We start from the raw sequence: 18,452 nt of genomic DNA on the forward strand, positions 1-18,452 counted from the left end.
TAAATGTATTAAAAATGACTAATAATCACTACGGGCTACAAGCGGTCTTCTCTGGGGCCACATTCAGCCCGTGGGCCGTGTGTTGTGCACCCCTGCACAGGGTAACAGGTCATCATTCTGTTCTCACAGCATCACAGTGAACCAGATTGAGGCCAATCTACCTGATGCGTCCAGAGAGACGTGGAAGAGACGGGGGTTCGTAGATTACATCATCCTACTGGACTGGTTCAGCTCTGTTACGGACCTCAAACTGGGAAGCACCTTACAAAGCCTCAAAGATGCTCTCTACAAGGTAACATAACATAGGAATGTGTGTTCCCTGCAATGCTTCCTCAGTCAGTGTGTTTCCATTGTGGTAATGTGTGTTTCCATTGTGGTAATGTGTGTTTCCATTGTGGTAATGTGTGTTTCCATTGAGGTCATGTGTGTTTCCATTGAGGTCATGTGTGTTTCCATTGAGGTCATGTGTGTTTCCATTGAGGTCATGTGTGTTTCCATTGAGGTCATGTGTGTTTCCATTGAGGTAATGTGTGTTTCCATTGTGGTAATGTGTGTTTCCATTGAGGTAATGTGTGTTTCCATTGAGGTAATGTGTGTTTCCATTGAGGTAATGTGTGTTTCCATTGAGGTAATGTGTGTTTCCATTGAGGTAATGTGTGTTTCCATTGTGGTAATGTGTGTTTCCATTGAGGTAATGTGTGTTTCCATTGTGGTAATGTGTGTTTCCATTGAGGTAATGTGTGTTTCCATTGAGGTAATGTGTGTTTCCTCAGTCAGTGTGTTTCATTGAGGTAATGTGTGTTTCCATTGAGGTAATGTGTGTTTCCTCAGTCAGTGTGTTTCATTGAGGTAATGTGTATTTCCTCAGTCAGTGTGTTTCATTGAGGTAATGTGTGTTTCATTGAGGTAATGTGTGTTTCCATTGAGGTAATGTGTGTTTCCTCAGTCAGTGTGTTTCATTGAGGTAATGTGTGCTTCACAGTGGGACAGTACCACTATCCTGCGTAGTGAGCCCATGGTTCTGGAGGGAGGCTATGAGAGCTGGCTCCTCTTCTACCCCATGTACACATCCAACGCCAAAGTCAGACCGCCCCGAACACACAGCTACAGCACCCTCCCACAGCGTGAGTACCCCTTAACCCTTACCTTAACCCTAATCCCCTGAACACACAGCTCCAACACCCTCCCACAGCGTGAGTACCCCTTAACCCTTACCTTAACCCTAATCCCCTGAACACACAGCTCCAACACCCTCCCACAGCGTGAGTACCCCTTAACCCTTACCTTAACCCTAACCCCCGAACACACAGCTACAGCACCCTCCCAAAGCGTGAGTACCCCTTAACCCTTACCTTAACCCTAATCCCCTGAACACACAGCTCCAACACCCTCCCACAGCGTGAGTGCCCCTTAACCCTTACCCCTCACCCTAACCCCGGAACACACAGCTATAACAACCTCCCACAGCTTGAGTACCCCTTAACCCTTACCTTAACCCTAACCCCCCGAACACACAGCTACAGCACCCTCCCACAGCGTGAGTACCCCTTAACCCTTACCTTAACCCTAACCCCCGAACACACAGCTCCAACACCCTCCCACAGCGTGAGTACCCCTTAACCCTTACCTTAACCCTAACCCCCGAACACACAGCTATAACACCCTCCCACAGCGGACCACATTCACATATTTCTGTCTGTACCCCAAACACACCACAGCACTGAGCTATTCGCCGTTCAAGCAAGAAATACAGCCGGTAGGACTCTGTCTGTAGAAATACAGCCGGTAGGACTCTGCCTGCAGAAATACAGCCGGTAGGACTCTGCCTGCAGAAATACAGCCGGTAGGACTCTACCTGTAGAAATACAGCCGGTAGGACTCTACCTGTAGAAATACAGCCGGTAGGACTCTGCCTGTAGAAATACAGCCGGTAGGACTCTGCCTGTAGAAATACAGCCGGTAGGACTCTGCCTGCAGAAATACAGCCGGTAGGACTCTGCCTGCAGAAATACAGCCGGTAGGACTCTGCCTGCAGAAATACAGCCGGTAGGACTCTGCCTGCAGAAATACAGCCGGTAGGACTCTGCCTGCAGAAATACAGCCGGTAGGACTCTGCCTGTAGAAATACAGCCGGTAGGACTCTGCCTGCAGAAATACAGCCGGTAGGACTCTGCCTGCAGAAATACAGCCGGTAGGACTCTGCCTGCAGAAATACAGCCGGTAGGACTCTGCCTGCAGAAATACAGCCGGTAGGACTCTGCCTGCAGAAATACAGCCGGTAGGACTCTGCCTGCAGAAATACAGCCGGTAGGACTCTGCCTGCAGAAATACAGCCGGTAGGACTCTGCCTGCAGAAATACAGCCGGTAGGACTCTGCCTGCAGAAATACAGCCGGTAGGACTCTGCCTGCAGAAATACAGCCGGTAGGACTCTGCCTGCAGAAATACAGCCGGTAGGACTCTGCCTGCAGAAATACAGCCGGTAGGACTCTGCCTGCAGAAATGCAGCCGGTAGGACGCTGCTTGCAGAAATACAGCCGGTAGGACTCTGCCTGCTTGAACGGTGACTAGCTCAGAGACACATGAAACCATGACATGACCCCAGGAATCGATAGAACATCAGTCAGAGATTCACAAATTGGATGTAACATTCAAAATGAGTTAGTCTTTCCTTTTTAAGTTGATATGCTACTTCAGCATGGTGCCGTGTGGTGTTGATGGAATTGATCCCACATTGTCAGTTAGCTCCGTTTTAACATGGTGTTCAACTTTGAGATCTCATTTTTCTCCTGGTGTAATTGAACCCAGGGTAGGGTCGTAGACATCCAGTGGGGAGAACAAGTATTTGATACACTGCCGATTTAGCAGGTTTTCCTACTTACAAAGCATGTAGAGGTCTGTAATTTTTATCATAGCTACACTTCAACTGTTCGATACGGAATCTAAAACAAAAACCCCAAAAATCACACTATGATTTTTAAGTAATTCATTTGCATTTTATTGCATGACATAAGTATTTGATCACCTACCAACCAGTAAGAATTCCGGCTCACAGATCTGTTAGTTTTTCTTTAAGAAGCCCTCCTCTTCTAACTGCACCTGTTTGAACTCGTTACCTGTATAAAAGACACCTGTCCACACACTCAATCAAACAGACTCCAACCTCTCCACAATGGCCAAGACCAGGATCTGTGTAAGGACACCAGGGATAAAATTGTAGACCTGCACAAGGCTGGGATGGGCTACAGGACAATAGGCAAGCAGCTTGGTGAGAAGGCAACAACTGTTGGTGCAATTATTAGAAAACGGAAGAAGGTCAAGATGACTGCACTGTATTGAGGGGAGGATGGATGGGGCCATGTATCGTGACATCTTGACCAACAACCTCCTTCCCTCAGTAAGAGCATTGAAGATGGGTCTTCCAGCATGACAACGACCCGAAACACACAGCCAGGGCAGCTAAGGAGTGGCTCCGTAAGAAGCATCAAGGTCCTGGAGTGGCCTAGCCCGTCTCCAGACCTGAACCCATCCATAAACACACAGCCAGGGCAACTAAGGACTGGCTCCGTAAGAAGCATCAAGGTCCTGGAGTGGCCTAGCCCGTCTCCAGACCTGAACCCATCCATAAACACACAGCCAGGGCAACTAAGGACTGGCTCCGTAAGAAGCATCTCAAGGTCCTGGAGTGGCCTAGCCCGTCTCCAGACCTGAACCCATCCATAAACACACAGCCAGGGCAACTAAGGACTGGCTCCGTAAGAAGCATCTCAAGGTCCTGGAGTGGCCTAGCCAGTCTCCAGACCTGAACCCATCCATAAACACACAGCCAGGGCAACTAAGGACTGGCTCCGTAAGAAGCATCTCAAGGTCCTGGAGTGGCCTAGCCAGTCTCCAGACCTGAACCCATCCATAAACACACAGCCAGGGCAACTAAGGACTGGCTCCGTAAAAAGCATCTCAAGGTCCTGGAGTGGCCTAGCCCGTCTCCAGACCTGAACCCATCCATAAACACACAGCCAGGGCAACTAAGGAGTGGCTCCGTAAGAAGCATCTCAAGGTCCTGGAGTGGCCTAGCCCGTCTCCAGACCTGAACCCATCCATAAACACACAGCCAGGGCAACTAAGGACTGGCTCCGTAAGAAGCATCTCAAGGTCCTGGAGTGGCCTAGCCAGTCTCCAGACCTGAACCCATCCATAAACACACAGCCAGGGCAACTAAGGACTGGCTCCGTAAGAAGCATCTCAAGGTCCTGGAGTGGCCTAGCCCGTCTCCAGACCTGAACCCATCCATAAACACACAGCCAGGGCAACTAAGGACTGGCTCCGTAAGAAGCATCTCAAGGTCCTGGAGTGGCCTAGCCCGTCTCCAGACCTGAACCCATCCATAAACACACAGCCAGGGCAACTAAGGACTGGCTCCGTAAGAAGCATCAAGGTCCTGGAGTGGCCTAGCCAGTCTCCAGACCTGAACCCATCCATAAACACACAGCCAGGGCAACTAAGGACTGGCTCCGTAAGAAGCATCTCAAGGTCCTGGAGTGGCCTAGCCCGTCTCCAGACCTGAACCCATCCATAAACACACAGCCAGGGCAACTAAGGACTGGCTCCGTAAGAAGCATCTCAAGGTCCTGGAGTGGCCTAGCCCGTCTCCAGACCTGAACCCATCCATAAACACACAGCCAGGGCAACTAAGGACTGGCTCCGTAAGAAGCATCAAGGTCCTGGAGTGGCCTAGCCAGTCTCCAGACCTGAACCCATCCATAAACACACAGCCAGGGCAACTAAGGAGTGGCTCCGTAAGAAGCATCTCAAGGTCCTGGAGTGGCCTAGCCAGTCTCCAGACCTGAACCCATCCATAAACACACAGCCAGGGCAACTAAGGACTGGCTCCGTAAGAAGCATCAAGGTCCTGGAGTGACCTAGCCAGTCTCCAGACCTGAACCCATCCATAAACACACAGCCAGGGCAACTAAGGACTGGCTCCGTAAGAAGCATCAAGGTCCTGGAGTGGCCTAGCCAGTCTCCAGACCTGAACCCATCCATAAACACATAGCCAGGGCAACTAAGGACTGGCTCCGTAAGAAGCATCTCAAGGTCCTGGAGTGGCCTAGCCAGTCTCCAGACCTGAACCCATCCATAAACACACAGCCAGGGCAACTAAGGACTGGCTCCGTAAGAAGCATCAAGTTCCTGGAGTGGCCTAGCCAGTCTCCAGACCTGAACCCATCCATAAACACACAGCCAGGGCAACTAAGGAGTGGCTCCGTAAGAAGCATCTCAAGGTCCTGGAGTGGCCTAGCCCGTCTCCAGACCTGAACCCATCCATAAACACACAGCCAGGGCAACTAAGGAGTGGCTCCGTAAGAAGCATCTCAAGGTCCTGGAGTGACCTAGCCAGTCTCCAGACCTGAACCCATCCATAAACACACAGCCAGGGCAACTAAGGAGTGGCTCCGTAAGAAGCATCTCAAGGTCCTGGAGTGGCCTAGCCCGTCTCCAGACCTGAACCCATCCATAAACACACAGCCAGGGCAACTAAGGACTGGCTCCGTAAGAAGCATCTCAAGGTCCTGGAGTGGCCTAGCCAGTCTCCAGACCTGAACCCATCCATAAACACACAGCCAGGGCAACTAAGGACTGGCTCCGTAAGAAGCATCAAGTTCCTGGAGTGGCCTAGCCAGTCTCCAGACCTGAACCCATCCATAAACACACAGCCAGGGCAACTAAGGAGTGGCTCCGTAAGAAGCATCTCAAGGTCCTGGAGTGGCCTAGCCCGTCTCCAGACCTGAACCCATCCATAAACACACAGCCAGGGCAACTAAGGAGTGGCTCCGTAAGAAGCATCTCAAGGTCCTGGAGTGACCTAGCCAGTCTCCAGACCTGAACCCATCCATAAACACACAGCCAGGGCAACTAAGGAGTGGCTCCGTAAGAAGCATCTCAAGGTCCTGGAGTGGCCTAGCCCGTCTCCAGACCTGAACCCATCCATAAACACACAGCCAGGGCAACTAAGGACTGGCTCCGTAAGAAGCATCTCAAGGTCCTGGAGTGGCCTAGCCAGTCTCCAGACCTGAACCCAGTAGAACATCTTTGGAGGGAGCTGAAAGTCCATATTGCCCAGCGACAACCCCGAAACCTGAAGGATGTGGAGAAGGTCTGTATGGAGGAGTGGGCCAACATCCCTGCTGCAGTGTGTGCAAACCTGGTCAAGAACTAAAGGAAACGTATGATCTCTGTAATTGCAAACAAAGGTTTCTGTACCAAATATTACGTTCTGCTTTTCTGATGTATCAAATACTTATATCATGCAATAAAATGCAAATTCATTACTTAAAAATCATACAATGTGATTTTCTGGATTTTTGTTTTAGATTCCGTCTCCCACAGTTGAAGTGTACCTATGATAAAAATTACAGACCTCTACATGCTTTGTAGGAAAACCTGCAAAATCGGCAGTGTATCAAATACTTGTTCTCCCCACTGTGTGTGTGTGTGTGTGTGTGTGTGTATATATATATTTATATCACACACACACACACAGTGGGGCAAAAAAGTATTTAGTCAGCCACCAATTGTGCAAGTTCTGCCACTTAAAAAGATGAGAGACCTGTAATTTTCATCATAGGTACACTTCAACAATGACAGACAAAATGAGAAGAAAAAAAATGTAGGAAATCACATTGTAGGATTTCTAATGAATTTATTCGCAAATTATGTCTGACCCACTGGGAATGTGATGAAATAAGATCAGAAATAAATAATTCTCTACTATTATTCTGACATTTCACATTCTTAAAATAAAGTGGTGATCCTAACTGACCTAAGACAGGGCATTTTTACTAGGATTAAAAATCAGGAATTGTTAACTGAGGTTAAATGTATTTGGCTAAGGTGTATGTGAACTTATATTTCTTATTCCATCCCTTTACTTAGATTTGTGTGTATAAGGTAGTTGTGGAATTGTTAGATATTGCTGCACTGTCAGAACTAGGAGAACAAGCATTTCACTACACTCGCATTAACATCTGTGTATATGACCAATAACATCTGCTAACCATGTGACCAATAACATCTGCTAACCATGTGTATGTGACCAATAACATCTGTGTATATGACCAATAACATCTGATAACCATGTGTATGTGACCAATAACATCTGCTAACCATGTGACCAATAACATCTGCTAACCATGTGTATGTGACCAATAACATCTGTGTATGTGACCAATAACATCTGCTAACCATGTGTATGTGACCAATAACATCTGCTAACCATGTGTATGTGACCAATAACATCTGTGTATGTGACCAATAACATCTGCTAACCGTGTGTATGTGACCAATAACATCTGCTAACCGTGTGTATGTGACCAATAACATCTGCTAACCGTGTGTATGTGACCAATAACATGTGATTTGGTTTAGACCTCTGGATTCAGTTAGAGAGTCAAACCATGACTTCAGTAGGAGTTATTGTAGCATTACTTGTTCATGTTTTCTGTTGAGCAGTGAACTTCAGCTACCCGTCACTGGAGGAGCCCAAACCTCCAACCCCTCCTCCCCCAGAGCCGGACCCTGAACCCCAGGCTCCCCCTGCCTCCCTGGGTAGCGTACAGGTGAACGGAGCCCCCCTGGAGGATCTGACCCCCTCCACATGGATGGAGGCTGACGCCACAGACTCACCCCACACAGGGTTCACTCACCCTGGAGTAGACCACAGCAAGAAGGACCCTGGAGCCGGGCCAGGGACCCCCAGCCAGCCTGGAGGGACAGCCAAGCACATCCCACAGGTTACTGCACGAGTTCATGCATTTGTTTGTTTTTATCATTCATTCAATAAATATTTAGCTTTTTAAATATATTAAAAGGATAGTTTACCCAAATCACAAGATGACATTGGTTTCATTATTTATTTTACCTTTATTTAACCAGGCAAGTCAGTTAAGAACAAATTCTTATTTTCAATGACGGCCTAGGAACAGTGGGTTAACTGCCTGTTCAGGGGCAAAACAACAGATTTGTACCTTGTCAGCTCGGGGATTTGAACTTGCAACCTTCCGGTTACTAGTCCAACGCTCTAACCACTAGGCTACCCTGCCGCCCCTCCACTCTGACCACTAGGCTACCCTGCCGCCCCTCCACTCTAACCACTAGGCTACCCTGCCGCCCCTCCACTCTAACCACTAGGCTACCCTGCCGCCCCTCCACTCTAACCACTAGGCTACCCTACCGCCCCTCCACTCTAACCACTAGGCTACCCTGCCGCCCCTCCACTCTAACCACTAGGCTACCCTGCCGCCCCTCCACTCTAACCACTAGGCTACCCTGCCACCTCATGTGGAAAAATGGTCATGTATTACGTACCATGGCTTGCATTGGATTTGTGACACAAGTCATAAAACCAATAGCGTTTTGAAAACGGTGCCAGGGAAAACTAAACTAAATCATGGATCGTTCTCATACATTGAGACGGCGTACAGGGTAAAGGAAACCAATTGTCATTTGGGTCAACTATCCCTTCAAATATATTTCAAGAGAACGTCACAATGAGATATTGATAGCTTTTTCCTAGTTCTCAGTAGTCCAGAAAGACCGTTAATGTCACCACTTAACCTGCCCAGGGACTGTGGTTGAAAATTAGCCGGCTGGCTAAAACCGTCACTTTTACAGAAACGTTGATTTAATGTGCACTGTCCCTGTAAAAAAAATAAACTCAACTTTAATTTCTGCTTTTTATTGTTCTTCAAATGTCTAATTAAAAGCTTAATCCTTCCTGTTTGTTACCCCCCCCCCCCCCTCTCCTGCCGTTCCTCGCTCCCCCAGATCGACCGTACCAAGAAGCCATCAGTCAGAGTCTCAGGCGGGTCTAAACCCCCCCTGGATGCCCTCCCCAGGGACCTGCCTCCCTCCTCCCAGAATGGCCCATCTGTACCCCAACCCAACCGCTCGGTCAAACCGGCCTTTGACCCAGTGGTGCTGCTGACGGACGAGGAACGAGGTCAGATCCACACAGAGACGGCTGCTCTGACGGAGAAGGCCCGGAGAGAGCAGGAACAACGCAAACAGGAACGCCGCACCGAGGAGGAGTGGAGAGAGAGGGAACGCCGGGAGAACGAAAATGAGGAGATGGAGAGGAGGAAAGAGGAAGAGAACAGGACTCAGGAGAGGAAGAGGTTGGAGAGACACAAGGCAGAGGAGGAGAAGGAGAACGGGGTTAGGGAAGAGCGAGAGAAGAGGGGGAAGGAGCAGAGGGAGGATACGCCAACCAACGGTGATTCTCTAGACTCGCCGGCTCCCAACCGTATCGTCACTGAGATTAAGGTCAGTGTCTCTGTTTATCTGCGGCTGCATTCACTCATGTCATTTAAAGCTTTGGTTTGGTGCACGCATGGGAGGAGGGAGTTTCCACCATCTTCCTCACACCAGTCCTTTTAAAACCATGAGGAGTGAACAATTTAATGGTATCCAATTGGTAGTTAGTCGCTGCAACTCCTGTGCGTCCTCCTAAACCCAACCAAGCCGCACGGATTCTTGACACAATACCCACTTTAAATTGGACTTAACCTGGAAGCCATCCGCACCAATGTGTTGGAGGAAACATCAGTGTTGGAAACACCGACACTGGGTGACCGGGTCAGCGTGCACTGCACCCCCCCACTGCTAGTGTGCGATGGGACAAGGACAGACCCTCCCCTAACCCAGACGACGCTGGGCCAGTTGTTCTCCCGGTCGAGGCCGACTGCGACTGAGCCTGGATTCGAACCCAGAGTCTCGAGTGGCACAGCCTTAGACCACTGCGCCACTCCGGAGGCCAGTGTCTGTCATTATACCCTGTTATACCCTGACTACAACGCTCACGTCACAAAATAAATGTAGAAATGTATGTTATTCAATTATTGCACCTACACGGCTCGCGCGCGTCCACGAGCGTCTCCGTTGCCAAGGGCTAAAAAGAAGTCAGTTCTATTTGTGACGCAGGTCACGCTGCAAGTCCTGCCTCTCCCATCTCCTCATTGGTTTATAGAAGCAGGTACCCACGTGCCATCTCCTCATTGGTTATACCCACGTGGGTGATTGAAAGACGAACTGTGTTGCCGGTTGTTGTGGTAATACTATGAAAGTTTAGATGCCAATTACCATATAAGTTCAAAGATGAAAAAGCCTGGAAGGAGGAGAGATGACTAGAAACAATTTGGTTGACCGTTTTATGTGTTGGTTAATTGTCGGAGTAGAGGACCTTGTGCATTTCAGGTAAAATAACAACTCAATGTTTATATCCCAGGACAAATTAACTATAGCAACAGCAAGCTAGCTAAATAGGACAAATTAGCTAGCAAGTGCACGCTAAATTGCCATAAATGTTTAATACTTTTCGACCTGTCCCCAAATGAATGTAATTGGTTCAGAGTTTGTTTTGATATTTTAACCTGCGTGTTGTGGTCGTGTTTGGTGTGGGGGGACAAAATAAATGTATGCATGATGGAGCACAGCCGGTTTGGGTTACCTTTACTTATACAGGTACGTCAATTAAGAACAGATTCTTATTTACAATAATGACCTGTCAAACACATCAATACACAACAATGACTCCTATACACATCTATATTCACATCAATTACACTACACACCCTCTGGCTTCTGCTACCCAAATATTGTAACCCAACTAAACTCTAAACATCCTCTCACTGTCAACTGCGTTTATTTTCAGCAAACTTAACCTGTGTAAAAATTTGTATGAACATAACAAGATTCAACAACTGAGACAAAAACTGAAATGGAAAAATGTGTCCCTGAACAAAGGGGGGCTCAAAATCAAAAGTAACAGTTTCTGGAGTGGTGTGGCCACCAGCTGCATTAAGTACTGCAGTGCATCTCCTCCTCATGGACTGCACCAGATTTGCCAGTTCTTGCTGTGAGATGTCCCTTGGTGGAAGAGTGGGGTAACGTGAAAGTTCCTGGACATTTCTGGGGGGAATGGCCCGAGCCCTCACCCTCCGATCCAACAAGTCCCAGACGTGCTCAATGGTATTGAGATCCGGGCTCTTCGCTGGCCGTGGCAGAACATTGACGTTCCTGTCATGCAGGAAATCACGCACAGAACGAGCAGTATGGCTGGTGGCATTGTCATGCTGGAGGGTCATGTCAGGATGAGCCTCCAGGAAGGGTACCACATGAGGGAGGATGATGTCTTCCCTGTAATGCACAGAGTTGAGATTGCCTGCGATGACAACAAGCTCAGTCCGATGATGCTGTGACACACCACCCCATACCATGACGGACCCTCCACCTCCAATTCGATCCTGCTCCAGAGCACAGGCCTCGGTGTAACTCTCATTCCTTCAACGATAAATGCGAATCCGCTCGCCCCTGGTGAGACAGAATCACAGCTCGTCAGTGGAGAGCAATTTTTGCCAGTCTTGCGACGGTGGGTTTGTGCCCATAGGCGACGTTGTTGCCGGTGATGTCTGGTGGGGACCTGCCTTACAACAGGCCTACAAGCCCTCAGTCCAGCCTCTCTCAGCCTATTGCGGACAGTCTGAGCACTGATGCAGGGATTGTGCGTTCCTGGTGTAATTCGGGCAGTTGTTGTTGCCTTCCTGTACCTGTCCGGCAGGTGTGATGTTCGGATGTACTGATCCTGTGCAGGTGTTGTTACACGTGGTCTGCCACTGCGAGGACGATCAGCTGTCCGTCCTGTCTCCCTGTAGCGCTGTCTTAGGCGTTTCAGAGTACAGACATTGCAATTTATTGCCCTGGCCACATTTGCAGTCCTCGTGGCTCCTTGCAGCATGCCTAAGTCACGTTCACGCAGATGAGCAGGGACCCTGGGCATCTTTCTTTTTGTGTTTTTCAGAGTCAGTAGAAAGGCCACTTTAGTGTCCTAAGTTTTCATAGCTGTGACCTTGTGGTCTGTAAGCTGTTAGTGTCTTAACGACCATTCCACAGGTGCATGTTCATTAATTGTTTATGGTTCATTGAATAAGAAATACAGTGTAGATATTGGCCAGCATCCTGGAGTCGCCTTGTCACTGTTGACGTTGAGACTGTTGTTTTGCGGGTACTGTTTCATAAAGCTGCCAGTTGAGGACTTGTGAGGCGTCGGTTTCTCAAACTGGACACTAATGTTCTCTTGCTCTGTTGTGCACCGGGGCCTCCCACTCCTCTTTCTATTCTGGTTGGAGCCAGTTTCCGCTGTTCTGTGAAGGGAGTAGTACACAGCGTTGTACAAGATCTTCAGTTTATTGGCAATTTCTCGCATGGAATAGCCTTCCATTCTCAGAACAAGAATAGACTGATGAGTTTCAGAAGAAGGTGCTTTGTTTCTGGCCATTTTGAGCCTGTAATGGAACCCACAAACGCTGATGCTCCAGATTCTTAACTAGTCTAAAGAAGGCCAGTTTTATTGCTTCTTTAATCAGGACAACAGTTTTCAGCTGTGCTAATATAATTGCAAAGGGGTTTTCTAATGATCAATTAGCCTTTTAAAATGATAAACTTCGATTAGCTAACACAACGTGCTATTGGAACACAGGAGTGATGGTTGCTGATAATGGGCCTCTGTACACCTATGTTCATAGATATTCCGTTTAAAATTTTTTGGAGATAATTCCACATGAGTGGTGCCAAAAGACTAAACGCAGATTGACCTAACTCGATGGAGAATGATCTCCAGGGTTAGCTATCCCTGAGTCCAGGTCTGGTAACTTGTACGTCTGAAGGTTACCAATGAGGTCAATTATGACGGACGTTTATGCCAAAGGGCTTTATAACCAAAAAGAGCGCAATGCATCAAACTACGAGACTTCAAGGAGGGCCGGCCTACTTTCTCCGTCTGCCTGTGGCAGTGAGTCTCTGTTTCTGTGATGCTGAAAGAGACACGAAGCATCTAACCGTTTCTCCCAGTCTCTACTGTACCTTTCCAGCCCAACGCCAGTAAGCCCATCCCATAGCCAACCCATCTCTTAATATGAACCCCATCCATCTCACCTGTCTGATAGTATCCACAACTGGATACTATCTATTAGCCACCAGTTAGTAAGTCGTCTGTCCCCATTGGCCAGCGGAAATCTGATAAGCCCATCCCATGTGTAACCCATATCCTACTGCAGTGGTTCTCAAACCTCTCCTCGGGGACGCCCAGCCGGTCCAAACCTCTCCTAGGGGACCCCCAGCCGGTCCAAACCTCTCCTCGGGGACCCCCAGTCGGTCCAAATCTCTCCTAGGGGACGCCCAGCCGGTCCAAACCTCTCCTCGGGGACCCCCAGTCGGTCCAAATCTCTCCTAGGGGACGCCCAGCCGGTCCAAACCTCTCCTCGGGGACGCCCAGCCGGTCCAAACCTCTCCTAGGGGACGCCCAGCCGGTCCAAACCTCTCCTCGGGGACCCCCAGCCGGTCCAAACCTCTCCTCGGGGACCCCCAGCCGGTCCAAATCTCTCCTAGGGGACGCCCAGCCGGTCCAAACCTCTCCTAGGGGACCCCCAGCCAGTCCAAACCTCTCCTCATTTGATCTATTCCAGAACTGGCACACCTGATTCAACTTGTCAACTAATCATCAAGCCCTTGACCTGGCGAAACAATCATCAGGCCCTAGACTAGGTGAATCGCTCATCAGGCCCTAGACTAGGTGAATCAATCATCAGGCCCTAGACTAGGTGAATCGCTCATCAGGCCCTAGACTAGGTGAATCAATCATCAGGCCCTAGACTAGGTGAATCAATCATCAGGCCCTTGACCTGGCTAATCAATCATCAGGCCCTAGACCTGGCTAATCAATCATCAGGCCCTAGACCTGGCTAATCAATCATCAGGCCCTAGACCTGGCTAATCAATCATCAGGCCCTAGACTAGGTGAATCAATCATCAGGCCCTAGACTAGGTGAATCAATCATCAGGCCCTAGACCTGGCTAATCAGGTGAGATAGTTTAGGGTTACATTTGTGAAACACCAGGGGGGTTCCTGAGGAGAGATTTGGAGAACCACTGTCCTAATATACAGCCCATCAATCTCACTGATACCCATAAAGCTCATCTGTACAGTGAAATGATGTGAGCTGCGCTGTGTTGTGTCCCTCCCAAACCCCAGGCTCCCTCCCCCCTGAAGCTTAGTGGTGATGTAAAGAGGAGTCGTCAGCCTGGGACGTTAAAGCATAGAACAGTTGATGACTATGTCATACCCAAGGTATATAATCACCACTCTGAACCACCACCTCATTATGGCATGTTGTTGTTTTAGAAAAAGCTTCAGTATTTATTTATGAGTTTGTTTCTGCATCCAGGGTGCATGGTCTCGACCGCTGTTGGAAATGGCGGGACGCAAATGGCACTATGGGACGTTTGATCCCCAAGTTTGCGAATTTTAATTTTATTTTTTAATATATATTTTTTATTTTTCTTTATTTGTTCTACCATCGCCTACCGGAAACGTTCTAGTGAAGCAACAGGAGAACCCTGCATTTAAATACTACCGATAGCTGTCCCCCTTTTGACTGGGCATTTAAATACTACCGATAGCTATCCCCCTTTTGACTGGGCATTTAAATACTACCAATAGCTATCCCCCTTTTGACTGGGCATTTAAATACTACCGATAGCTATCCCCCTTTTGACTGGGCATTTAAATACTACCGATAGCTGTCCCCCTTTTGACTGGGCATTTAAATACTACCGATAGCTGTACCCCTTTTGACTGGGCATTTAAATACTACCGATAGCTATCCCCCTTTTGACTGGGCATTTAAATACTACCGATAGCTGTCCCCCTTTTGACTGGGCATTTAAATACTACCGATAGCTGTCCCCCTTTTGACTGGGCATTTAAATACTACCGATAGCTATCCCCCTTTTGACTGGGCATTTAAATACTACCGATAGCTGTCCCCCTTTTGACTGGGCATTTAAATACTACCGATAGCTGTACCCCTTTTGACTGGGCATTTAAATACTACCGATAGCTATCCCCCTTTTGACTGGGCATTTAAATACTACCGATAGCTGTCCCCCTTTTGACTGGGCATTTAAATACTACCGATAGCTGTCCCCCTTTTGACTGGGCATTTAAATACTACCGATAGCTGTCCCCCTTTTGACTGGGCATTTAAATACTACCGATAGCTGTCCCCCTTTTGACTGGGCATTTAAATACTACCGATAGCTGTCCCCCTTTTGACGGGGCATTTAAATACTACCGATAGCTATCCCCCTTTTAACTGGGCATTTAAATACTACCGATAGCTGTTCCCCTTTGTCCCTGCATTTAAATACTACCAATAGCTATCCCCCTTTTGACTGGGCATTTAAATACTACCGATAGCTGTCCCCCTTTGTCCCTGCATTTAAATACTACCGTTAGCTGTCCCCCTTTTGACTGGGCATTTAAATACTACCGATAGCTATCCCCCTTTTGACTGGGCATTTAAATACTACCGATAGCTGTACCCCTTTTGACTGGGCATTTAAATACTACCGATAGCTGTCCCCCTTTTGACTGGGCATTTAAATACTACCGATAGCTGTACCCCTTTTGACTGGGCATTTAAATACTACCGATAGCTATCCCCCTTTTGACTGGGCATTTAAATACTACCGATAGCTATCCCCCTTTTGACTGGGCATTTAAATACTACCGATAGCTATCCCCCTTTTGACTGGGCATTTTAAATACTACCGATAGCTATCCCCCTTTTGACTGGGCATTTAAATACTACCGATAGCTATCCCCCTTTTGACTGGGCATTTAAATACTACCGATAGCTGTCCCCCTTTTGACTGGGCATTTAAATACTACCGATAGCTGTCCCCCTTTTGACGGGGCATTTAAATACTACCGATAGCTGTCCCCCTTTTGACGGGGCATTTAAATACTACCGATAGCTGTCCCCCTTTTGACGGGGCATTTAAATACTACCGATAGCTGTCCCCCTTTTGACTGGGCATTTAAATACTACCGATAGCTGTCCCCCTTTTGACTGGGCATTTAAATACTACCGATAGCTATCCCCCTTTTGACTGGGCATTTAAATACTACCGATAGCTATCCCCCTTTTGACTGGGCATTTAAATACTACCGATAGCTGTCCCCCTTTTGACTGGGCATTTAAATACTACCGATAGCTATCCCCCTTTTGACGGGGCATTTAAATACTACCGATAGCTGTCCCCCTTTTGACTGGGCATTTAAATACTACCGATAGCTGTACCCCTTTTGACTGGGCATTTAAATACTACCGATAGCTGTCCCCCTTTTGACTGGGCATTTAAATACTACCGATAGCTATCCCCCTTTTGACGGGGCATTTAAATACTACCGATAGCTGTCCCCCTTTTGACTGGGCATTTAAATACTACCGATAGCTGTACCCCTTTTGACTGGGCATTTAAATACTACCGATAGCTGTCCCCCTTTTGACTGGGCATTTAAATACTACCGATAGCTATCCCCCTTTTGACTGGGCATTTAAATACTACCGATAGCTATCCCCCTTTTGACTGGGCATTTAAATACTACCGATAGCTGTCCCCCTTTTGACTGGGCATTTAAATACTACCCATAGCTATCCCCCTTTTGACTGGGCATTTAAATACTACCGATAGCTGTCCCCCTTTTGACTGGGCATTTAAATACTACCGATAGCTATCCCCCTTTTGACTGGGCATTTAAATACTACCGATAGCTGTCCCCCTTTTGACTGGGCATTTAAATACTACCGATAGCTGTCCCCCTTTTGACTGGGCATTTAAATACTACCGATAGCTATCCCCCTTTTGACTGGGCATTTAAATACTACCGATAGCTGTACCCCTTTTGACTGGGCATTTAAATACTACCGATAGCTGTCCCCCTTTTGACTGGGCATTTAAATACTACCGATAGCTATCCCCCTTTTGACGGGGCATTTAAATACTACCGATAGCTGTCCCCCTTTTGACTGGGCATTTAAATACTACCGATAGCTGTACCCCTTTTGACTGGGCATTTAAATACTACCGATAGCTGTCCCCCTTTTGACTGGGCATTTAAATACTACCGATAGCTATCCCCCTTTTGACTGGGCATTTAAATACTACCGATAGCTATCCCCCTTTTGACTGGGCATTTAAATACTACCGATAGCTATCCCCCTTTTGACTGGGCATTTAAATACTACCGATAGCTATCCCCCTTTTGACTGGGCATTTAAATACTACCGATAGCTGTACCCCTTTTGACTGGGCCTTTAAATACTACCGATAGCTATCCCCCTTTTGACTGGGCATTTAAATACTACCGATAGCTGTCCCCCTTTTGACTGGGCATTTAAATACTACCGATAGCTGTCCCCCTTTTGACTGGGCATTTAAATACTACCGATAGCTATCCCCCTTTTGACTGGGCATTTAAATACTACCGATAGCTGTCCCCCTTTTGACTGGGCATTTAAATACTACCGATAGCTGTCCCCCTTTTGACTGGGCATTTAAATACTACCGATAGCTATCCCCCTTTTGACTGGGCATTTAAATACTACCGATAGCTGTCCCCCTTTTGACTGGGCATTTAAATACTACCGATAGCTGTCCCCCTTTTGACTGGGCATTTAAATACTACCGATAGCTATCCCCCTTTTGACTGGGCATTTAAATACTACCGATAGCTGTCCCCCTTTTGACTGGGCATTTAAATACTACCGATAGCTGTCCCCCTTTTGACTGGGCATTTAAATACTACCGATAGCTATCCCCCTTTTGACTGGGCATTTAAATACTACCGATAGCTATCCCCCTTTTGACTGGGCATTTAAATACTACCGATAGCTGTTCCCCTTTTGACTGGGCATTTAAATACTACCGATAGCTGTCCCCCTTTTGACTGGGCATTTAAATACTACCGATAGCTATCCCCCTTTTGACTGGGCATTTAAATACTACCGATAGCTGTCCCCCTTTTGACTGGGCATTTAAATACTACCGATAGCTGTCCCCCTTTTGACTGGGCATTTAAATGCTACCGATAGCTGTCCCCCTTTTGACTGGGCATTTAAATACTACCGATAGCTGTTCCCCTTTTGACTGGGCATTTAAATACTACCGATAGCTATCCCCCTTTTGACTGGGCATTTAAATACTACCGATAGCTATCCCCCTTTTGACTGGGCATTTAAATACTACCGATAGCTGTCCCCCTTTTGACTGGGCATTTAAATGCTACCGATAGCTGTCCCCCTTTTGACTGGGCAGAATTTTCCTTACATTGGCTGCGCTCTATACACTGTGTGTAACGTGTGTGTGTGTGTGTGTAACGTATGTAATGTGTGTGTTGTCCCACAGCGGGAGCTCCTAACCAGAGCCAGAAGTGAAGAGATGGGGAGGAGTGTACCAGGCCTGCCTGTTGGCTGGATGAAGGTAAAAAACAAACACTCAACTGACATATCAAACTATTTAGTTTCTTGATGTTTAAAGAGAACTGCTAAGTAGCCA

At 47.7% G+C, this 18,452-nt stretch overlaps 1 protein-coding gene across 1 annotated transcript in view; it reads left to right on the forward strand.

Moving 5' to 3' along the window:
* Window positions 1-18,452, forward strand: part of usp8 (ubiquitin specific peptidase 8) — a 42,869-nt gene that overhangs the window by 11,733 nt on the left and 12,684 nt on the right. The window contains exons 8-12 of the mRNA XM_064987326.1: window positions 130-292; window positions 983-1,124; window positions 7,509-7,789; window positions 8,823-9,320; window positions 18,303-18,377. Coding sequence (XP_064843398.1) covers window positions 130-292; window positions 983-1,124; window positions 7,509-7,789; window positions 8,823-9,320; window positions 18,303-18,377 — 1,159 coding nt within the window. The remainder of the gene's footprint in view (window positions 1-129; window positions 293-982; window positions 1,125-7,508; window positions 7,790-8,822; window positions 9,321-18,302; window positions 18,378-18,452) is intronic.

Source organism: Oncorhynchus masou, chromosome 2 (genome assembly GCF_036934945.1).
Source record: "Oncorhynchus masou masou isolate Uvic2021 chromosome 2, UVic_Omas_1.1, whole genome shotgun sequence".
NCBI lineage: Eukaryota > Metazoa > Chordata > Actinopteri > Salmoniformes > Salmonidae > Oncorhynchus > Oncorhynchus masou.